Source organism: Chiloscyllium plagiosum, unplaced genomic scaffold (genome assembly GCF_037043375.1).
Source record: "Chiloscyllium plagiosum isolate Xiang-an unplaced genomic scaffold, Cpla_swu_hap1 HiC_scaffold_32, whole genome shotgun sequence".
In the NCBI taxonomy this organism is placed as follows: domain Eukaryota; kingdom Metazoa; phylum Chordata; class Chondrichthyes; order Orectolobiformes; family Hemiscylliidae; genus Chiloscyllium; species Chiloscyllium plagiosum.
Window position 1 is genome coordinate 51,458,750 of NW_028270170.1, and position 22,026 is coordinate 51,480,775.

Consider the following 22,026-nt stretch of genomic DNA (forward strand, 5'->3'; position numbering starts at 1 on the left):
TCTGTGTGTGTGTTTGTAAGAGTTTATATCACTGAGTGCAGTGTGTGACAGTGTACATCCGTGTGTGTTTGTGTGTGAGCACAGTGAGTATGAGAGAAAGTGTACATCAGTGTTTGTGCACATTTTGAGTTTAAATCACTGAGCGCTGAGTGATGGTGTATATCAGTGTGTGTGCACACATTTGTAAGAGTTTAATCACTGAATGCTGCATGTGAGAGAGACTGTGCACCACTGTGTGTGTATGTGTATGTGTGTGTGTGTGTGAGAGTGTGTGTGTATGTGTGTATGTGTGTGTGTGTGTGTGTGAGAGTGTGTGTGTATGTGTGTGTGTGTGTGAGAGTGTGTGTGTGTGTGTGTGTGTGAGAGTGTGTATGTGTGTATGTGTGTGTGTGTGTGTGTGTGAGAGTGTGTGTGTATGTGTGTGTGTGTGTGTGAGAGTGTGTGTGTGTGTGTGTGTGTGAGAGTGTGTATGTGTGTATGTGTGTGTGTGTGTGTGTGTGAGAGTGTGTGTGTATGTGTGTGTGTGTGTGAGAGTGTGTGTGTGTGTGTGTGTGAGAGTGTGTATGTGTGTATGCGCACACACATTTGTAAGTGTTTACATCAGAGCGCTGTCAGTGAGGGACAATGTGCATCAGTGTGTGTGTGTTTGTAAAAGTTTACATCGCTGACCACTGAGGGAGACAGTGTCCATCTGTGTGTGTGTGTGTGTGTGCACGTTTGTAAGAGTTTACATAACGAAACGCTGCATGTGTGTGTTTGTGCACACGCATGTTTCTATGTGTTTACATCAGTGTTAGTGAGAGACAGTGTGCATCGGTGTGTGTATGCGTGTGCGCGCGTTTGAAAGAGTTTACATCACAATGCTGTGAGTGTGAGAAACGGTGTACATCAGAGTGTGTGTGCATTTCCAAGAGTTTACACCACTGTTGCATGTGAGAGTGTGCACCACTGTGTGTGTGTGCGCTCAGTGATTTAAACTGTTGAAATGCGCAGTGTGAGCGACATTGTACATTAGTGTGTGTGTTATATCACTGAGTGCATGTGAGAGACAGTGTGCATCTGTGTGTGCGTGCGTGTGTGTTTGAGTTTTTCACTGAGCACTGAGAGTTTGGGAGAGTATACGTCATAACGTGTATGTTTGCAAGAGCTTACATCGCTGAACACTGAGAGACAGTGTACATCAGTGTGTGTGTGTCTGTCTAAGCATTATTAAGCTTTTATAACTGAACACAGTGTGGAAGACAGTGTACATCAGAGAGAGAGAGAAAGTGTGTGTGTGCGTTTTTGTAAGAGGTTACATCACTGAGTGCTGTGAGTATGAGAGACAGTTTACATCACTGTGTGCGTGCACATGTTTGGAATAGTTTACGCCATTGAGCGTTGTGAGAGACAGTGTACATCAGTGTGTGTGTATTTGTAAGAGTGTCTCTCACTGATAGCACTCTGTCAACTCTTACAAACATACGCACTATTGCACACTGTCTCTCACATGCAGCGTTCAGTGATGTAAAGTGTGCAGCTGTGTGTGTATGCGCATGTGTTTGAGAGTTTACATCACTGAGCACTGTGCGTGTGGGAGACAGTGTACATCGGTATGTAGTTGTCTGTGTGTGAGGATGAGTGGGGATTTGTGCCTGATGTATTACATGTTGTCTGAGCTGATCCTCTGGGTGAGTTGCTGTAGCTGGTCTCAGAGTGCATTTCCTCTCTCCCTGTCAAAACCTTTTCTCTGTTAGACACTCCCTCTCCTTGGCTTTCCATCCCATACCTCATTGCCCTTCCATCTCTATTTCCATCTCTCCCTACCTGTCTGTCAGCTCCTCTCCATGTCTATCCTTCCCCCTCTCTAGAACATAAAACATAGAACAATACAGCACAGAACAGGCCCTTCGGCCCACGATGTTGTGCTGAACATTTGTCCTAGCTTAAGCACCTATCCATGTACCTATCCAATTGCTGCTTAAAGGTCACCAATGATTCTGACTCTGCCACTCCCACAGGCAGCGCATTCCATGCCCCCACCACTCTCTGGGTAAAGAACATACCCCTGACATCTCCCCTATACCTTCCACCCTTCACCTTAAATTTATGTCCCCTTGTAACACTCTGTTGTACCCAGGGAAAAAGTCTCTGACTGTCTACTCTATCTATTCCCCGATTATCTTATAAACCTCTATCAAGTCACCCCTCATCCTTCACCGTTCCAATGAGAAAAGGCCTAGCACTCTCAACCTATCCTTGTACAACCTATTCTCCATTCCAGGCAACATCCTGGTAAATCTCCTCTGCACCCTCTCCAAAGCTTCCACATCTTTCCTAAAGTGAGGCGACCAGAACTGCACAACTTTCAAAGATCTATGGACATAGACCCGAAGATCCCTCTGCTCCTCCACCTTACTAAGAATCCTACCATTAACCCCCTCTCTGTATATCTCTCAAACATACATTCTCTTATGATCACAATCCTCTTCAATCATTCCCATGTTCACCATTTATGACAAACAGCTCCGAATCACAGAAGGTTACTGTGATGGTCCAACCAACAATCTGGAGGACAATTCCTGCTTTCCCATTTATTGCCAAGGGATTGGAATTGAAAGAGAAGAAAGCATCAGATTATTATACATCTACAGTGAAAAGATCAACGTTAACCTGGGATCTCAACTGCCTTTTGCTGATAAATTTGAGAAGCTTTTATTGACATGTCGATGTCCAGAATTTCCAGAAAGCATTCAATAAGGTGCCCCATAAAACATCCATCCATAAGATAAGAATGCATGGAATTACAGGAAGGGGACCAGCATGGATAGAGGACTGATTAACCTATAGAAAGCAGAGAGTTGGGATAAATGGGTTTTTCTCTGGTTGGAGATCGGTGGTGAGTGGTGATCTCATGGAAATATAGAGATCTTTTTAGGGTTGTGACAGGGTAAATATTAAAAGTGTGTTTCTGCTCATTGGAGAGTCTCTGGTCAGACAGCACAGACTGAGAATAAAGGGGCACCAGTTTCAGACTGAGGTGAGGAGGAATTTCTTCTCTCCGAGGTTTGAGCGTCTTTGGAACTCCTTGCCCCAGACAGCTGTGGGCCAGAGTCCTCGAGTATGTTTATGGCTGAGAGATTCTTGATCAGTCGGGGAATCAGGGTTACCGGGAAAGGGCAGGAAAGTGGACGTGAGGAATCCTGGATTAGCCGTGATCCTGTTGAATAGTGGAGCAGATTTGAGAAGCCGAATGGCCGCCTCCTGTTTGCGATTACGTATCGTGTCTTTATAGTTCTCTTTGTTTATGACACAATTGATTACCAAAATGAATACTTGTGCACATTTGTACACAAGTATTGGTTAAAGTTAGCAAGTTTACTTTAATGAGGCTAATGAAGATAAATGTATTATACAATTGAACATAGTTTAGCTGAAATTTCATGCAAATTTATGACACAAAAGTAAATCTATTCTACAACTGAATGTGCAATTTTATAAGAAATGCACACTGAGGTTTATTACACAATTGAATGTAAGATTATAAAACAAATGTACTTAATTTCTAGCAGCATTATAAGGGATATGACAACACTGTTAGATTTTTTTCATCAACAGTTCATCTCAAAGTAGCTGATTGAGACAAATTGTGTCAAAGATGTTCAAATTCAGCGTAGTATTAATAATTGCATATGTGCGTGCGCGCACACATTTTGTCACCTATAGCGATGTACTGAGGACTGTATATATCTCACAAACTGATAAACACACACCACAAACACACGAGCGCATGAACACACACATGTACGCACACAGACACCAACGCCGGGGTTACATCATGAGGAAAAATTAAACACTTTAGATCAGATTTTGTTCTGTGAAGTTAGAAAGTCAGGGATGCTCTGATTGCAGTCTTTAGCACATGAACATGAAAAGACAGGGTCAATGAAGAGAAACCATTTCCACTGGTTGGAGATTCTAGAACTAGGAGCACAATCTGAGAATTAGGGCCGGACCGTTTAGGGGAGCTTTTAGAAACATTTCTACACACGGGGGAGTGGTAAAGATGTTGAACTCTCTTTTACAAGTGGTTGGCAGTGGATGCTGGATCAGTTGTTAGTTTTAAATCTGCAAAAGATACATTTTTCTTAAACAAAAGTATTCAGGGATATGACCAAAGACAAATCCATGGAGATAGGCCACAGATCAGCCATGATCTCATTGATTGGTGGAACAGGCTTGAGGGGCTGAATGGCCTACTGCTGTTCCTATGTTCCAATTTAGAACTCAACAACTCACCAGAGTTTGATCTCTATCTGAAGTGTGATGAAAATATCTCACCCACTCACTCACTCAGAGCTTCCTCTCCCTCTGCTTGGGACTGTAACTATCCCTCACACACACATGCACACTCAGGCACCTCCCAACAGAATGAGAAACTCGCCTACATGCAGGTAAACCCACAAGCGCGTGTGCACACACATACAGCCTCACACAAAAATGTAGACAGATGTACAAACAGGAACAAATCCAGGAGCACACAGACTCACAGACCCTAAACTTGCACATAACCCCACACAGGAGAAAGTGGGGACTGCAGATGCTGGAGAGCAGAGTCGAGAGGGTGGTGCTGGAAAAGCACAGCAGGTCAGGCAGCGTCTGAGGAGCAGGAGAATCGACGTTTCAAGCATAAGACCTTCAGGAATGTAGAGAGAGGAGGAGAACTTCAATGTAGGCATCCTTGGAAAAGGCTTCACAGTAAGGTTATAATCAACTCAGAAAGTGAGGACGGCAGATGCTGGTTATCAGGAATCATGAAGGGCTTATGCCCAAAATGTCGATTTTCCTGCTCCTTAGATGCTGCCTGACCAGCTGTGCTTTTCCAGCACCACACTCTTGGACTCCTAACCTCACACAGTCAGAGACAGATACTCATTGGACACACGCACTCACACAAAGATACACACAAGTCTTCATTACAGTTACACACGCACTCACACAAAGATACACACAAGTCTACATTACAGTTGTCAGAGGACATGTACAATTGCCGAGTGAGTTCAGCTGTGAATGAGAGTCAGGTTCCTGATGACAGAGCGGCCATGCTGGAGAACATGTCTGTCTGGGAGCATTGACCACCTGAGCTGGATGACCGTCACTGAGCAGAGCTCCTTGACTTGCTTAGGGCTATTTCCGTCACTCTGTGATTGGCCAGTATGGTTGTTAGGTGAAAATGGGGACTGCAGATGCTGGAGATCAGAGTCAAGCTTAGAGTGATGCTGGAAAAGCACAGCAAGTCAGGCAGCATCCGAAAAGCAGGAAAATTGAGGTTTCGGGCAAAAGCCCTTCATCAGGAATATGGTTGTCAGACAAGGGACAGAGTTCTGTGATTGACATTACAGTAAGTTAGTGAGCCGAGTTTTCTGATTGGCTAAATCAGCTACCAGTCACTGTGTAACCTTTCATGATTGACCATGAGAGCTGTCAATCACTGAGTAGAGCACCCTGGTTGTTTACCCAGCTCTGGACATGTCTCTGTTCTTATGTTTCTTCACTATTGGAAGAATTGAAGTAACTGGATATTTCACCATACTCTCCAGCTGATCTCGGAATTTGGATTGAGTCACCACATAAATAAAAGTGTTCGTGCAGCAACTGAAATTCCGCATCATTGCTCCCACTTGTTGGAAAACGTATTCTGATGGTGTGTAATCTGTTGGATCTGCTCCAGTGATGTTATAATATACAAATTCTAAAACAAATACTGACCAGAGGAGGATGAAGCTGCCAGATATTGTGAACAGTAAAATCATAGACTTCCGTCTGCTCTCCATTTCTGTGTCTCTGTGACTCTCTCCCTTGCTCTGACCCCTCAGGCCCTTACGCACTCGACTGGCCACTAAAATGTATCTGACGGTCAGAGCATTGACCAGTAAAATCAAAGCAAAAGGTAGCAATGAAGTTAAAACAGTGTCAAACCAAGAAAACCCCATCCATTTGTGATCTGTATAATAGCTTGGCTTCACAACACAGTACCAAGGCACATTGTCAATTATCACCCAAGGTTTGTATGCAAAGTAATAGGGGATGTTTTTCAAACAAAGCAGGATACATGATGTTGCTAGAACCACAGTCGCAATCTTCCCCGTGCAATATTTTGTTTTCAGCTTCTGGCAACAAATGGCCACAAATCGATCAAAGGAGAAAGTGACAGTGAACCAGACAGAACAGTCAGTGGCTGCCGATGACAGGACAGCGTTTACACTGCACACTGGAGTGATATCGAGGAAATTCTTTGGGAAATAATAATAATTGATTTGATAGATGATGACCTCAGTAATAATGACCAGTAGATCAGCTATTGCCATGGACACCAGGTAGCGTGTTGTGCAGGTAGAGAGACCACACTTTCCATGGGAAAGAATCACAATTCCCAGTAAATTCACTACAGGAGAGAATGGAAAATGAACTATAGTTAATGATCAATCATCTTGCATGTCACACTAACACAGCGAAGGTAAGACTGCAGCAATAGAAATGAAATAGTGGTTCAGATGGTTGTTATTTGGGAACCGGAAGCCCACTCGCTTGCCTGTTTAATGACATCCAGACAACAATCAGGCGGATAACTGCACCCAGTGGTAGATTGCTCATTTTGGGAATAGTGATCACAATTCCATTAGTTTTAGAATACTCATGGACAAAGACATAAGTGGTCCAAAAGGAAGAGGGCTACATTGGGGGAAGGCCAACCATATCAAAATTTGGCAGGAGCTGGGCAATGTTGATTGGAGCAGCTGTTTGAAGGTAAATCCACACTTGATAGGTGGGAGGCTTTTAACAAGAGCTTGATTAGAGTGCAGGAGAGACATGTTGAGGGATAGAAATGGTAAGGTGAGGAAATAGGCCAAAAGGGCCTGTTCCTGTGCAACAATTTTCTTTGTTCTTTGATTGACAGGTGAAATTGTGAGACTAACTAAGAGAAAAAGGATACGGACATAAGGTCTAGGTTCCTGAAGACAGACGAAGCTTTGGAAGAATATTGGGAATATAGGAGGAGAAAGTGAGGTCTGCAGATGCTGGAGATCAGAGCTGAAAATGTGTTGCTGGAAAAGCGCAGCAGGTCAGGCAGCATCCAGGGAACAGGAGAATCGACGTTATTCCTGAAGAAGGGCTTATGCCCGAAACGTCGATTCTCCTGTTCCCTGGATGCTGCCTGACCTGCTGCGCTTTTCCAGCAACACATTTTCAGCTATTGGGAATATAGGACCAATCTGAAAGAAGGAATTAAGAGGGCTAAAAGGGATCATGAGATATCTTTCGCAAACTGGGTTAGGATAATCCTGAAATCTTTTATTCAGATATAAGGAGCAAGAGGGCAACTAGAGAAAGGGTTTGCCCACTCAAGAGCAAAGGAGGAAAGTTCTACATGGAGTCAAAGAAATTGGTGAGATTCTGAATGAACACTTTGCATCAATATTCACTGAGGACATAGACATGAAGGATGCTGAGGTTAGGGATAGATGTTTGATTACTCTAGGTCAAGTCAGGATAAGGATGGAGGAAGTATTGGGTATTCTAAAAGGCATTAAGGTGGACAAGTCCCCAGGTCCAGATGGGATCTATTCCAGGTTACTGAGGGAAGCAAGAGAAGAAATAACTCGGGCTTTAACAGATATCTTTGCAGCATCCTTGAACCGGGGTGAGGACCTGGAGGACTGGAGAATTGCTAATGTTTTCCCCTTGTTTAAGAAGAATAGTAGGGATAGCCCAGGTAATTATAGATTGGTGAGCCTGACGTCAGTGGTAGGGAAGCTACTGGAGAAGATACTGAGGCAAAGGATCTATTTACATTTGGAAGAAAATGGACTTATCAATGATAGCATAATTTTTTGAGGGAAGGTCATGTCTTAGCAACTTGATAGAATTCTTTGGGGAATTGACAAAGTTGATTGATGAGGGAAAGTTGATGTTGATGTTATATACATGGACGTCAATAAGGTGTTTGATAAGGTTCCCCATGGTAGGCTGATGGAAAAAATGAAGGTGCATGGGTTCCAGGGCGTACTAGCTAGATGAACAAAGAACTGGCTGGGCAGCAGGGGACAGAGAAGAGTGGAGGAAAGGCGTTTCTTAAAATGGAGACCTCTGACCAGTAGTGTTCCACAGGGATCGATGCTGGGACAACTGTTGTTTGTGATATACATAAATAATTTGGAGGAAGGTGTAGGTGGTCTGATTAGCAAGTTTATAGATGACACTCAGATTGGGGGAGTAGCAGGTAGTGAAGGGGACTGTCAGACAATGCAGCTGAATATAGACAGATTGGAGGGTTGGGCAGAGAAATGGCAGATGGAGTTCAATCTGGGCAAGTGCAAGGTGATGCATTTTGGAAGATTCAAATCAAGAACAAACTATACAGTAAATGAAAAGGCCCTGTGGAAAATAGATGCACAGAGAAATCTGGGTGTTCAGGTCCATTGTTACCTGAGATAGCAACACAGGTCGATAGAGTTTTTCAGAAGGCATATGGCATGTCTTCCTTCATTGGGTTTTCCAGGCTGAGTTCACCACTCTCTGTAACCGTGTCCAATCTTAAATGGTACAGTTGTCATACCAGGTAGTGGTATACATCCAGACAGAATGCTCTGGATGGCACGCCTATAAAAGTTGGCAAGAGTATTTGCGTCATGCCAAATTTCCTCAGCTGCATGAGGAAGAAGAGATGTTATTGGACCTTTGTGACCAATGCATCCATGTGAAGAGTCCAAGAAAGCTTGTTGTGGATGACCACTCCCTTCCGTTCCATCTCTGTGCTGTTAATCTAGCTGTGATCTCCACTTTCAAGAAATTATGAACCTTCATAAGTTAATAAAATATCAGAGCAGAATTAGGCCATTCAGCCCATCGAGTCTGCCCCACCATTCAATCATGGCTGATATACTCTTCATCCCCATTTTCCTGCCTTCTCCCCAATTCCTTTCAACTCATTAACAATTAAAAATCTGTCGAACTCCTCCTTAAATTTACTCACTGTCCCAACATCCACCGCACTTTGGGGTAGTAAATTCCACAGATTCACAACCCCTTGGGAGAAATAGTTTCTCCTCAACTCTGTTTTAAATTTGCTGCCCCTCATCCTAAGACTATGATCACTCGTCCGAGATTGCCCAACAAGAGGAAGCTTCCGCTCCACAACTATTTTATCCACACTCTTTATCAATTTAAATCCCTTAATTTGACCTCCGCTCATTCTTCTAAATTCCCCACAGTATCGGCCTAAACGCTTCAATCTCTTTTCATACAACCAACCGCTTGTCCCTGGGATCTATCTAGTGAACCTCCTCTGAACTGTTTCCAACATCACCACATCTTCCCTCAAATAACGGGACCAAAACTGGACAATACTCCAGGTACGGTTCACAAATGCCTTGCATAGTTGCAACAATACTTCCTTACCTTTATATCCTCTTCCTGGAGCTATAAAAGCCAACATTGCATTCGCTCTCTTTATTATCTGCTGTACCTGTATGCTCGTTTTCTGTGACTTATTAAATGTGGATACCCAGATCGGTCTGCATTGGAGCACCCTGAAGACTCTCCTCAGTCAGGTAACAGGTCACTCCATTTTCTCAAACACAGTTTTTTTTTCAGAAACACTTATCCACGTTAACTCCATCTGCCACATTCGGCCCACTCTCCTAACCTCTCTATATCCATTTGTATGGCTCTTATTTCCTCATTGCAATTTCCCGCCCAACTTATTGTTGTGTCATTCACAAATTTGGCTGTTCAGCCTTCTATCCCTGTATCCAAGTTGTTAACATAGATGGTAAGTAGCAAGGACCAAGCCCTGTGGCACCCCACTAGTTACAGCTTGCCATCCATAAAAAAAACCCTTTATCCCAACTCTTTGTCTTCTCTCCATCAGCTAGTCACCTCTCCAAGATAATAAATTAGCCCAATCTCAGATTACCCAACCTTGTGAATTTACTATTTGTGTGGCACTTTATCAAATGCCTTCCAGATGTCCAGATATATTACATTGACAGGATCCTCTTTGTCCACTATGTTTGTTACATCTTCGAAAAACTCTGGCATATTAGTCAAACGTGATTTGCCCTTCATAAAACCATGCTGACTCCGATGGATAGCATTCTGACTTACCAAATGTGCTGATATTGATATTTGACTCTGACACTTTACCAACAACAGATGTTATACTAATTTCTCACATTTTGCCTCCCTCCCTTTTTGAATAAGGTTGTTACATTAGCACTTTTCCAATCCACTGGAACCTTTCCCATGTCCAGGGAATTTTGGAAAAGTGTAACTAATAGATACACTACCTCTACCACGACTTCCTTTAATCCGCCAGGGTGTAGGCCATCAGGCCCGGGGGTCTTGTCTGTCCTCAATCCTAATAGTTTACTGAGTATCTTCTCCCTATCGATGGTGATTGTTCTAAGTTCTGCCTTATCTATTGCCTCGGACTTGCCCGTTCTAGCGGGCACGGCACTGTAGTGCCCCAGCGTGAAAACTGAGGCAAAGTATTGATTCAGCATTACTGCCATTTCTGTGTTCCCCATGAGGGACTCTCCAGTTTCATCTTCCAAAGGACTAACATTCACCTTAGTGATTCTTTTCCCTTTGAAATGCCCACAGAAGCCCTCGACATCATTTCTGATATTTTGTGCTAGTTTTCTTTGATAATTTACCTTAGCTCTTTTTGTTAAATGTTTAGTATCCCTTTGTTTATTTGGTAAGTTTCTCAATTTTCCAGTCTGCCATTGGAATTTGGAATTTGGTTTGCCTCTGCTTGAGTTTAAAAGCAGGGAGGTATTGGTACAGCTGTGTAGGGCGCTGGTGAGGCCACCCCTGGAGTACTGCGTGCAGTTTTAGTCTCCTTACTTGAGAAAGGATGGACTGGAACTGGAGGGGGTTCAGAGGGGGGTCATTAGGTTGATTCCAGAATTGGGGAGGTTGGATTCTGAGGGAGACTGAGTAGATTGGAATTATATTCGTTGAACTTCAAAAGAATGAGGGAGGGATCTTATAGAAACATATAAAATCATGAAGGGGATCGATAAAATAGAAATAGAGAGGATGTTTCCACTGGTAGCTGAGACTAGGACAAGAGGGCACGGCGTCAAGATGAGAGGAGGCAGATCTAGAACTGAACTGAGAAGGAATCTCTTCACTGACAGGATTGTTAATCTATGGAATCCCTTGCCCAGGGAAGTAGTCAATGCTATTTCAGTAATTGCTTTTTTGAAAAGTAAAGGAATTAAGGGACATAGTGAAACTGTGGGTAAGTGGAGCTGAGTCCATGAGAAGATTAGCCATGATCTTATTGAGCAGCGGAGCAGGCTCGAAGGGCCGGGCGGCCTACTCCTGTTCCTAGTTCTTATGTTCTTATCTTAGTTTTTGACTTTATATTGTCCTTGATCCTCCTGGTTTAGCCATGTGCTAACCACCTTTCTTCCTATTGGGACATATTTTAATTGTGAGGCATCGAGTAGTTCCTTAAACATCAGCCACTGTTCATCTGCTGACTTACCTTTAAACCTTCCTGTCCAATCTACTCAGGCCAAAACTGTCCCATGGCTATGTAATTTATTTTCTTTAATTCCAGAACACTACTGTGGGACTCCACTTGCTCACCCCCAAACTGAATTTTGAATTCTATCAGACTATAGTCACTACTCCCCAAGGGATCCTCCTTTAAAAACTTACCTCATGAGATCAGCAGCCTCCATTCTTGCAGCAGCAGTTGGAACAGTGAGAGTGAGGACCAGGGAACTGCCAGCAAATTAATTTAATCTTTAATAACTTACCTGATGAATAGCCGGAGCGCACAGAGCAGGAGCAGACACAGGGCTGCTGACAAAGTGAGGTATTATATTTGTGCAGCTGCTTTACCTGAAACTCTACTTAGGTAGTGCCTCCCACCCAACTTCCTCCACTAACCAAAACAAAAAGCTTCACTGTGCCCATTTGGTATGGTTCGGAGAATCACCTGATGAAGGAGCGTCGCTCCGAAAGCGAGTGTGCTTCCAATGAAACCTGTTGGATTATAACCTGGCGTTGTGTGATTTTTAACTTACCCATTTGGTATGGTTACTAGTTTTTTCAATCGACTCCTTGGGAATTCAGAACAATGGGAATTGATGTTAGGACATTTGAATGCTCCTTCTGTCGGATGTGGGAGGTAAGGGTCACCACTACTGCCCCCACTGACGTCATCTGCAGCAAGTGCACTCAACTCCCACTCCTCAGAAACCGTGTTAGGGAACTGGAACTGGAGCTGGATAAAGTTCGGATCATTTGGGAGGCGGAGGGGTAATTGAGTAGAGTTACAAGGAGATAGGCACACCTGAGGTACAGGGTAAAAGGTAGATGGATTACAGTCAGGGGACAGAAAGGGAACTGGCAGACATGCAGGGATCCCCTGTGGCTGTTCCCCTCAATAATGGGTATACCGTATTGGATACTGTTGGGAGGGGGAACAATCTAACAGGGAAAGCCATAGTGGCCAAGTCTCTGGCATTGTGCCTGGATCTGTGGCTCAGAAGGAATGGGGGGAGAATAGAAAAGCTGTAGTGGGAAGAGACTCAATAGTTGGAGGGATAGACAGGAGATTCCGAGGTTGCGAGCGGGACTCTCGGAAAGTATGTTGCCTTCCAGGTGCCAGGGTCTGGGATGTCTCTGATTGAGAGAGTGGTGCTGGAAAAGCACAGCAGGTCAGGCAGCATCCAAGGAGCAGGAAAATTGATGTTTTGGGCAAATCCCTTCATCAGGAATGATTTTTTTTTCAGGTTTTTGCCCGAAACGTTGAATCTCCTGCTTCTCGGATGCTGCCTGACCTGCTGTGCTTTTCCAGCACCACACTCTCGGCTCTAATCTCCAGCATCTGCAGTACTCACTTTAACCGACTGTCTCTGACTTAGTCTACAAGATTCTGAAGGGGGAGGGGGAGCAGCCAGAATGTGTGGTGCACATTAGCACCAATGACATAGCCAGGAAAAGGGATGAGGATCTAAAAAGTGATTTCAGGGAGTTAGGTTGGAATCTAAAAACCAGGATGAGTGGAGTAGTAATCTCAGGATGACTACCGGTGCCACATGCTAGTGAGGCGAGGAACAGGGAGAGAGTGTAGCTAAACACGTGGCTACTGGGCTGGTGCAGGAGGGAGGGCTTCAGATACGTAGGTCATTGGAGTACCTTCTGGGGAAGATGGGTCTAAACATGAAGGACGGGCTGCACTTAAACTGAAGGGGCACCAATGTTCTGGGCGGGAGATTTGCGAGAGCACTTTGGGAGGGTTTAAACTAGTTTGACAGGGGGAGGGGAACCAGAGCTACAGATCAGAGGAGAGGGTAGCTGTTGAATGGGCAGAAATGGAATGCAGAGTCTGTCAGGAAGAATACACAGTTGTTAGGACAAAGGGGTGGGTTAACATGAGTCTGTTTCAATGCAAGGCAGCATGGTGGCTCAGTGGTTAGCACTGTTGCCTCACAGCACCAGGGACCTGGGTTTGATTCCAGCCTCAGGCGACTGTCTGTGTGGAGTTTGCACATTCTCCCCAAGTCTGTGCGGGTTTGCTCTGGTTTCCTCCCACAATCCAAAGACGTGCCGGTTAGGTGAACTGGCCATGGTAAATTGCCCATAGTGTTCAGGGATGTGTAGATTAGGTGCATTAGTCTGGGGTCATTGTAGAGTAGTAGGGGAATGGTTCCAGGTGGGTTACTCTTCAGAGGGTCAGTGTGGACTTGTTGGGCCAAAGGGCCTGTTTCCACACTGTAGGGATTCTATGATTCATGGAGTGTCAGGAATAAGAGTGATGAATGAGAGCATGGATCAGTACTTGGAACTACGATGTAATGACGACATGGGCAGGAATGTTTGTTGGATGTGCCAGGGTTTAGATCTTTTATCCCTCCCTGTTCTTTTTAAAAGGGGAGGGGAGTAGCATTGTTAATGAGAGAGTGCATCACAGCTGCAGAAAAGCAGGTTGCTGAGGAGGGTTTGTGTCCTGAGTCAGCATGGGGGGTGGGAGTCAGTAACAGGAAAGGGGCAGTCACTTTATTGGGTGTTTTCTATAAACCCCCTCCCCAATAGAAGCAGAGAGGTGGAAGAACAGATTGTACAGCAGATCTTGGAAAGGTACAGATGGAACAGAGTTGTTGTTATGGGTGACTTCAGCTTCCCCAATATTGATTGGAACCTCCTTAGTGCAGATGGTCTGGATGGAGCTGATTTTGTCAGGTGTGTCCAGGATGCATTCCTGATTCAATATGTAGATAGGCCGACGAGGGGAGAGGCCATATTGGATTTGGTGCTAGGCAATGAGCCAGGCCAGTTGTCAGATCTCTCAGTGGGAGAGCATTTCAGTGACAGTGACCACAACTGCCTCACCTTTACCAGAGACATGGAGAGGGATAGGAACAGACAGTACAGGAAGGTATTTAATTGGGGGAGGGGACATTCTACTGCTATTAGACAGGAGCTGTGGACTATAAATTGGGAATAATTGTTCTACTGGAAATACACAACAGAAATGTGGAGGAGCACGTATTGTGAGTATTGGATAACTTTGTCCCACTGAGACAGGCAAGGAACGGGAAGGTGAAGGAGCCTTGAATGACAAGAGAAGAGGAGCTTCTCACCAAGAGGAAGAAGGAAGCTGACTTAAGGTTAAAGAAGCAAGGATCTGGCACAGCTTTAGACGATTAGAGGGTAGCGAGGAAAGAACTCCAAAATGGACTGAGGAGAGCTAGGAGGGGGTAGGAAAAAGCCTTGCTGGAAGGATTAAGGAAAACCCAAAGGTGTTTGACATTTATGTGAGGACTAAGAGAATGATCAGAGAGAGGGTAGGGCCGATCAGGGATAGTGGAGGGAATTTGTGCCTGAAATCTGAAGAAGCAGGGGAGGCCCTAAATGAGTTTTTTCCTTCAGTATTCACCAGAGAGAGGGACCTTGTTGATAGTGAGAACACCATGGACCAGGTTAATAGGCTTGAACAGATTGATATTAAGGAAGTGGATATGCTGAAAATTCTGGGAAGCATCAAAATAGATAAGTCCCCAGGGCCAGACCAGATATATCCAAGTTATTGCAGGAAGTGAGGAATGAGATTGCTGTACCTCTGGCGAGGATGTTTGCGTCCTCACTCTCCACGGGAGTAGTACTGGATGATTGGAGGGAGGTGAATGTTGTTCCTCTGTTCAAGAAAGGGAATAGGGAAATCCCTGGGAATTGCAGACCAATTGGTACTATGTCTGGGGTAAGCAAGGTACTGGAAAGAATTCTGAGAGATAGGATTTATGACTATTTGGAAAAACCTAGTTTGATTAAAGTTAGTCAGCATGGCTTTGAGAGGGGCAGGTCTGTACGGACTTTGCAGATTTTCCCCGTGTCTGCTTGGTTTCCTCTGGGTGCTCTAGTTTCCTCCCACAATCCCAAAATGTGTAAGTTAGGTGATTGACCATGCTAAAAATTGCCCATAGTATTCAGGGGTGCGTAGGTGAGTCAGGGGTTAGTCAGAGGTAGGTTCTTTACGCATTCGTCGGGGGAAATGTGGAGTACTGGGGAAAGGGGTCTAGGTGGGTTACTCTTCGGAGGGTTGGTGTGGACTTGTCGGGCCGAATGACCAGTTTCCACACTGTAGAGATTCAAACATTCTAACATGTCTTACAAGTGTTATTGAGTTCTTTGAGGATGTGACAAGGCAAGTTGACGAAGGTCGAGCAGGGAATATGGTGTATATGGATTTCAGTAAGGCATTTGATAAGGTTCATTCAGAACATTAGGAGCTATGGGATACAGGGAAATGTGGCTGTCTGGATACAGAGTTGGCTGGCCGAAAGAAGACAGTGAGTGGTAGTGGATGGAAAGTACTTTGTGTCAGTCTTCACAGCGGATGACATGAGTAATATCCCAACAATTAAAGGGAGTCAGGGGGCTGAGTTGAGTATGGTTGCCATTACAAAAGAGAAAGTGCTAGAAAAGCTAAAAGGTCTTAAAATTGATAAATCTCCTGGCCCTGATGGGTTACATCCTAGAGTTCTGAGGGAGGTGGCTAAGGAAATAGCGGAGGCGTTGGTTGAGATCTTTCAGAAGTCACTGGAGTCAGGGAAAGTCCCGGATGATTGGAAGATCGCTGTTGTAACCCCCTTGTTTAAGAAAGGATCAAGGCAAAAGATGGAAAATTATAGGCCAATTAGCCTAACCTCAGTTGTTGGTAAAATTCTAGAATCCATCATTAAGGATGAGGTTTCTAAATTCTTGGAAGAGCATGGTCGGATTAGAACAAGTCAACATGGATTTAGTAAGGGGAGGTCGTGCCTGACAAACCTGTTGGAGTTCTTTGAAGAGGTGACAAGTAGGTTAGACCGGGGAAACCCAGTGGATGTGGTCTACCTACACTTCCAAAAGGCCTTTGATAAGGTGCCAAATGAGAGGCTGCTGAGCAAGGTGAGGGCCCATGGTGTTCGAGGTGAGCTACTGGTATGGATTGAGGATTGGCTGTCTGAAAGAAGGCAGAGAGTTGGGATAAAAGGTTCTTTTTCGGAATGGCAGCCGGTGACAAGCGATGTCCTGCAGGGTTCAGTGTTGGGGCCACAGCTGTTCACATTATATATTAATGATCTGGATGAAGGGACTGGGGGCATTCTAGTGAAGTTTGCCAATGATACAAAGTTAGGTGGACAGGCAGATAGTACTGAGGAAGTGGGGAGGCTGCAGAAGGATCTAGACAGTTGGGAGGAGTGGTCCAGGAAATGGCTGATGGAATTCAATGGGAGCAAATGCGAGGTCTTGCACTTTGGAAAAAAGAATACATGCATGGATTACTTTCTAAACGGTGAGAAAATTCGTAAAGCCAAAGTACAGAGGGATCTGGGAGTGCTAGTTGAGGATTCTCTAAAGGTTAACATGCAGGTTGAGTTCGTGATTAAGAAAGCGAATGCAATGTTGTCAATTATCTCAAGAGGGTTGGAATATAAAAGCACTGTTGTGCTACTGAGACTTTATAAAGCTCTGGTTAGGCCCCATTTGGAGTACTGTGTCCAGTTTTGGTCCCCACACCTCAGGAAGGACATACTGGCACTGGAGCGTGTCCAGCGGAGATTCACACGTATGATCCCTGGAATGATAGATCTAACATATGAGGAACGGCTGAGGATCCTGGGATTGTATTCATTGGAGTTTAGAAGATTAAGGGGAGATCTAATAGAAACTTACAAAATAATACATGGCTTGGAAAGGGTGGACGCTAGGAAATTGTTTCCGTTAGGCGAGGAGACTAGGACCCGTGGACACAGCCTTAGAATTAGAGGGGGTAAATTCAAAACAGAGATGCGGAGACATTTCTTCAGCCAGAGAGTGGTGGGCCTGTGGAATTCATTGCCACAGAGTGCAGTGGAGGCTGGGACGCTAAATGTCTTCAAGGCAGAAATTGATAAATTCTTGATGTCACAAGGAATTAAGGGCTATGGGGAGAATGCGGGTAAGTGGAGTTGAAATGCCCATCAGCCATGATTGAATGGTGGAGTGGACTCGATGGGGCCGAATGGCCTTACTTCCGCTCCTATGTCTTATGGTCTAAGTATTCCACCTGGAGGTCCACCAATGGTACCTTGCAGGGATCTATTCTTGGATCTCTGTTCTTTGTAGTTTGGATGAAGAAATGGAAAGGTGGGTTAGTACGCTTGCTAATGACTCAAGGATCAGTGGTGTTGTAAATAGTGTCAAGGCCTGTTGCAGGCTTCAACAAGACATTGACAGGATGCAGAGCTGGGCTGAGAAGTGGCAGATGGACCTTAACCTGGATAAATATGAAGTGATTCATTTTGGAAGGTTGAATTTGAATGCTGTATACAGGGTTAAATACAGGAGTCTTTGGCAGTATAGAGGAACAACAGATCTTGTGGTCCACATACATAGATCCCTCAAAGTTGCCATCAAAGTCGATTGCATTGTTAACAAAGGTGACGGGGATTGAGTTTTTTTAAACAGCGTGGAAACAGGCCCTTCGGCCCACCAAGTCCACACCGACCCTCCGAGGAGCAACCCACTCAGACCCATTTTCCTGTGACTAATGCACCTCACACCATGGGCAATTTAGCATGGCCAATTCACCTGTCCTACACATTTTTGGACTGTGGCAGGACCGGAGGAAACCCACGCAGACACAGGGAGAATGTGCAAACTCCACACAGACAGTCGCCCGAGGCTGGAATTGAACTTGGGACCCTGGCGCTGTGAGATTTTGCTGCAGGTCTATAAAACCCTGGTTCAACCACACTTGGAATATTGTGTCTAGTTCTGGTTGCCTCATTATAAGAAGGATTTAGATGCTACAGAGAGAGGTACAGTGAAGATTTACCAGGATGCTGCCTGGATTGGAGGGCTTATCTTATGAAGAGTAGAGAGTGGATAGAATACGAAAGAGAGGTGACTTGATAGAGTTATACAAGGCAATGAGAGGCATATATAGAATAGATAGCCAGAGACTTTTCCCCGGGGCAGAAATGGTGTTATGAGGGGTCATCATTTTAAGGTGATTGGAGGAAGGTTTAGGGGATTAGGGGATTTGTCAGAGGTAGGTTCTTTATGCAGAGAGTGGTGGGTGTGTGGAAGGCACTGCTAGCCGTGGTAATAGAGTCAGAGACATTAGGGACATTTACGCGACTGCTGGACAAGCACATGGATGGCAGAAAATTGAGGGGTATGTAGGTTTGGTAGATCTTCGATTAAGATAAATACTCAGCACAATATTATGGGCTGAAGGGCCTGCTCTGTGCTGTATTGTACTATGTTCTATGATGTAATCATTTAATCTCTCCTTATTTCACAATATTAAACCCAGAGTAGGCTGCTCCTTAGGTGGTTCCACAGTGTTCTGTTCCAAGAAACAATCTCTAATACATTCAATGAACTCTGCCTCCAGGCTGCCCTTGTCTGTTTTATTTTCCAATCTATGACCATGTTAAAATCATCCCTGATTATTGCCATACCTTTTGTGTAAGCTTCTAATATTTCCAGGTTTATACAGTGCCCCACTGTTTGGGGACCTATCGATTACACCCACCACGTACTTATTCCCTTTGCTATTTCTTATTCTTACCCAGACTAATTCCACAACATGATCTCCTACATTTATGCCATTCCCCATTACAGCACTGATCCCTTTCTTCACCAACAAAGCTACAGTACCTGCTTTTCTTGTCAGTCTATCTTCCTTGGATATTCAATTCCTCGACCTGGTCTCCTTGGAAACATGTCTCAGTAATCACTACCAAATCATACCCATTTGTTTCTATTTGTGCCATTTACTCATTAATTTTATTTCAAATGTTTTGAGCAATTTTTAAGTTTGTTCTACTGGAACATTTCCCTCCATTTTTATAATATCTTGGTGCACAAAGACGTTGACCAGTTTTTCCTCCCCTTTATTGTCTGGTAACCATCTGTCACATCGCTGACCTGCATTCTTACCTCCTCCTTTCATTTGGGATTTCTAATTACCCCGACAACTGAACCCCTCCACCCCTCCCATTTCATTAAACCCCTGTCTTCAGGGTTTTAATCTGCGCTCCAAGGTCTCTTTGTTCAGCAACACTCCACAGGATCTTACCATTAAGTGTACAAGTCCTGCCCTGATTTATCTTTCCAAAATTCAGCATCTCACATTTATCTAAATTAAACTCCAACTGCCACTTCTCAGCCCATTGGCCCATCTGATCAAGATCCTGTTGTAATCCGAGGTAACCTTCCTCACTGCCCACTACACCTCCAATTTTAGTTTCATCTGCAAACTTACTAACCATACTTCCTATGTTCACATCCAAATCATGTATAGGATGCCTCTGATCAAATCTCTTTTACAGCTTTCACTGACCAGTTGTGTTTCCACATTAGGCCCCACACCAGGCCCCACACCCTACACAGAGACACACTGCTGTTGCTGATAGAATAATCTTAGCTTCAGAACCGATGGGAATCAGACCCACAACTTCATATCCTCTCGCCAGGGATCAGAACAGACACCAGGAGTCAGGGAATTCAGAAACACAAAGGGAAAAGAAAGACTCATGATCCGAATAATCGTCAGCCAGCCAACTAAAGAATGAGAACCAGTTTGTAAATAACTTTGTGTCTCCAATGAAGAGTCAAAAGGAATATGAGAATAACTCAATCCATTTTGTGGTCCTGACTGATGATACTCAACAATGTTTCTCTGACAATCTTTATTTCCCTCCTAAATGTTTTATTCTCTTTGTGTGTCTGTCTGCATTTGGTGGGAAATTGAAAGAAAATAGAAATTCATTTTTCAGTTCTCCCTATCAGTTAGGAAAATTGTATTTTTTGCAATATTTTGTTTTGTTAATGACAAAAAATAATGTGAATTTCCTTTCACCTGAATCAGACAGTTCGGACACTGGGCATTTTACACATTTATTTACATTTTGACTTTCCTAGCAAAAAAATGAGTTTGCAATCATGACCAGAGAGAATAGTGACTGCTCAACATCAATGGCTCTCATGGTTTCCATAGGAATACAGAGGAGGGTGAAAAATGATGAGGAGTACGTATTAGTCAGAGCATAGAGTGTGAGAGCAAGGAGGTGATATTGAAATTGTACAAGAGACTTATTCGACCTCAGCTGGAGTGCTGTGGGCAGTTGTGGACATCACATTATAGGAAAGAAGAGAATGCATTGGACAGAGTCCAGAAGCAGTTCACAGGAATGATTCCTGTGGTGAGGATAGATTGAATAGTTGGGACTGTTCTCCTTGGAGAGAAGGAGGCTGAGAGGGATACCTGACCAACATTTTCAAACGTATGAGTAGGCTGGATAGAGTAGATAGGACCAAACTTTTCCCACTTGTGAAAGAAACAGGAACTAGAGGGCACAGATATGAAGAGATGTGCAAAAGAAGTGAGGGAGATCTGAGAAAAAAAAACTCTGCCACTCAGAGAGCAGTTAGAGTCTGGAATGTACTGACTGGGAAGGTGGGGAATTGAAACATTGAGGAAGGTATTCGATGATTATTTAGGTTAAAGTAATACATAAGTGCATGGGAGTAAAAACAGGCAATTGGCACTCGGTAATGATGCTCATTTGAGCCGTCAATGAGGTCACAAAGGGCTGAAGAGGAGAAAGTGAGGAGTCCAGATGCTGGGGATCAGAGTCCAAGAGTGTGCTGCTGGAAAAGCACAGCCGGTCAGGCAGCATCTGAGGAGCAGGAGAGACAACGTTTCAGGAATAAGCTCTTCCTGATGAAAGGCTTTTGCCCAAAATGTTGACTCCCCTGCTCCTCAGATGCTGCCTGACTAACTGTGCTTTTCCAGCACCAGACTCTTCCACAATGGGCTGAATGGCCATCTTCTACACGTGCTCATGTTGGGGGAGACAAACAGAAAACATGTCAGACAGTGACAGAGGACTTTGGAGTGTGTTTTGATGTCGAGCTGGCCAGTCCAGCCACACCCACCATACTTAATGAGCCAAAATAAAAAAAATTAACATTGGGAACCTTTGTGCCTGTCTCACGATCAGCAAATGCAGCCTCAGAACAAGCTCCAGTCTTCAAAATTAATTCAACTACAAGACCAAAACCAGACTCTGATCAAACCAGCTCCCCCTTCAGGGTAACATGGTGGAACCTACACCCTCAGGTTCACAGAACAATGAAAACAATTTTCAGTTTGATGACATCTCCCACAGGACAGTATTACAAATGAGTTAGTATTATTATTAGAAGCTAACAGCAGCATTTTACTTCATGGCTATTTTGAATCCACTGTTTCTGTTGTGTTTATTCACCTGAGAAGAATGTGTAATATTTGCTGTGCGTACATTCACTGTTTGACCACTGACCCATCTCTGTACAAAGTTACACCTCTCTCCTTAATAACTTTGTTTATATCTCAAACAGACTGGCTCATGTTCTACTCAGTGAAGAAATCTTTAGTGTTATACTCCATTTTCCCTCGTGAACTTTCACAACCAGATTATAGTAACATCGGAGGAGAGGAAG

The 22,026-nt window shown here is 44.2% G+C and overlaps 1 protein-coding gene across 1 annotated transcript in view; it reads right to left on the reverse strand.

The window, feature by feature from the left end:
• Positions 1–5,492: 5,492 nt before the first annotated feature.
• Positions 5,493–22,026, reverse strand: part of LOC148141827 (putative G protein-coupled receptor 139) — a 57,108-nt gene continuing 40,574 nt past the window's right edge. Inside the window, exon 2 of the mRNA XM_087977613.1 lies at positions 5,493–6,424. Within this exon, the coding sequence (XP_087833739.1) occupies positions 5,493–6,424 (932 nt within the window). The remainder of the gene's footprint in view (positions 6,425–22,026) is intronic.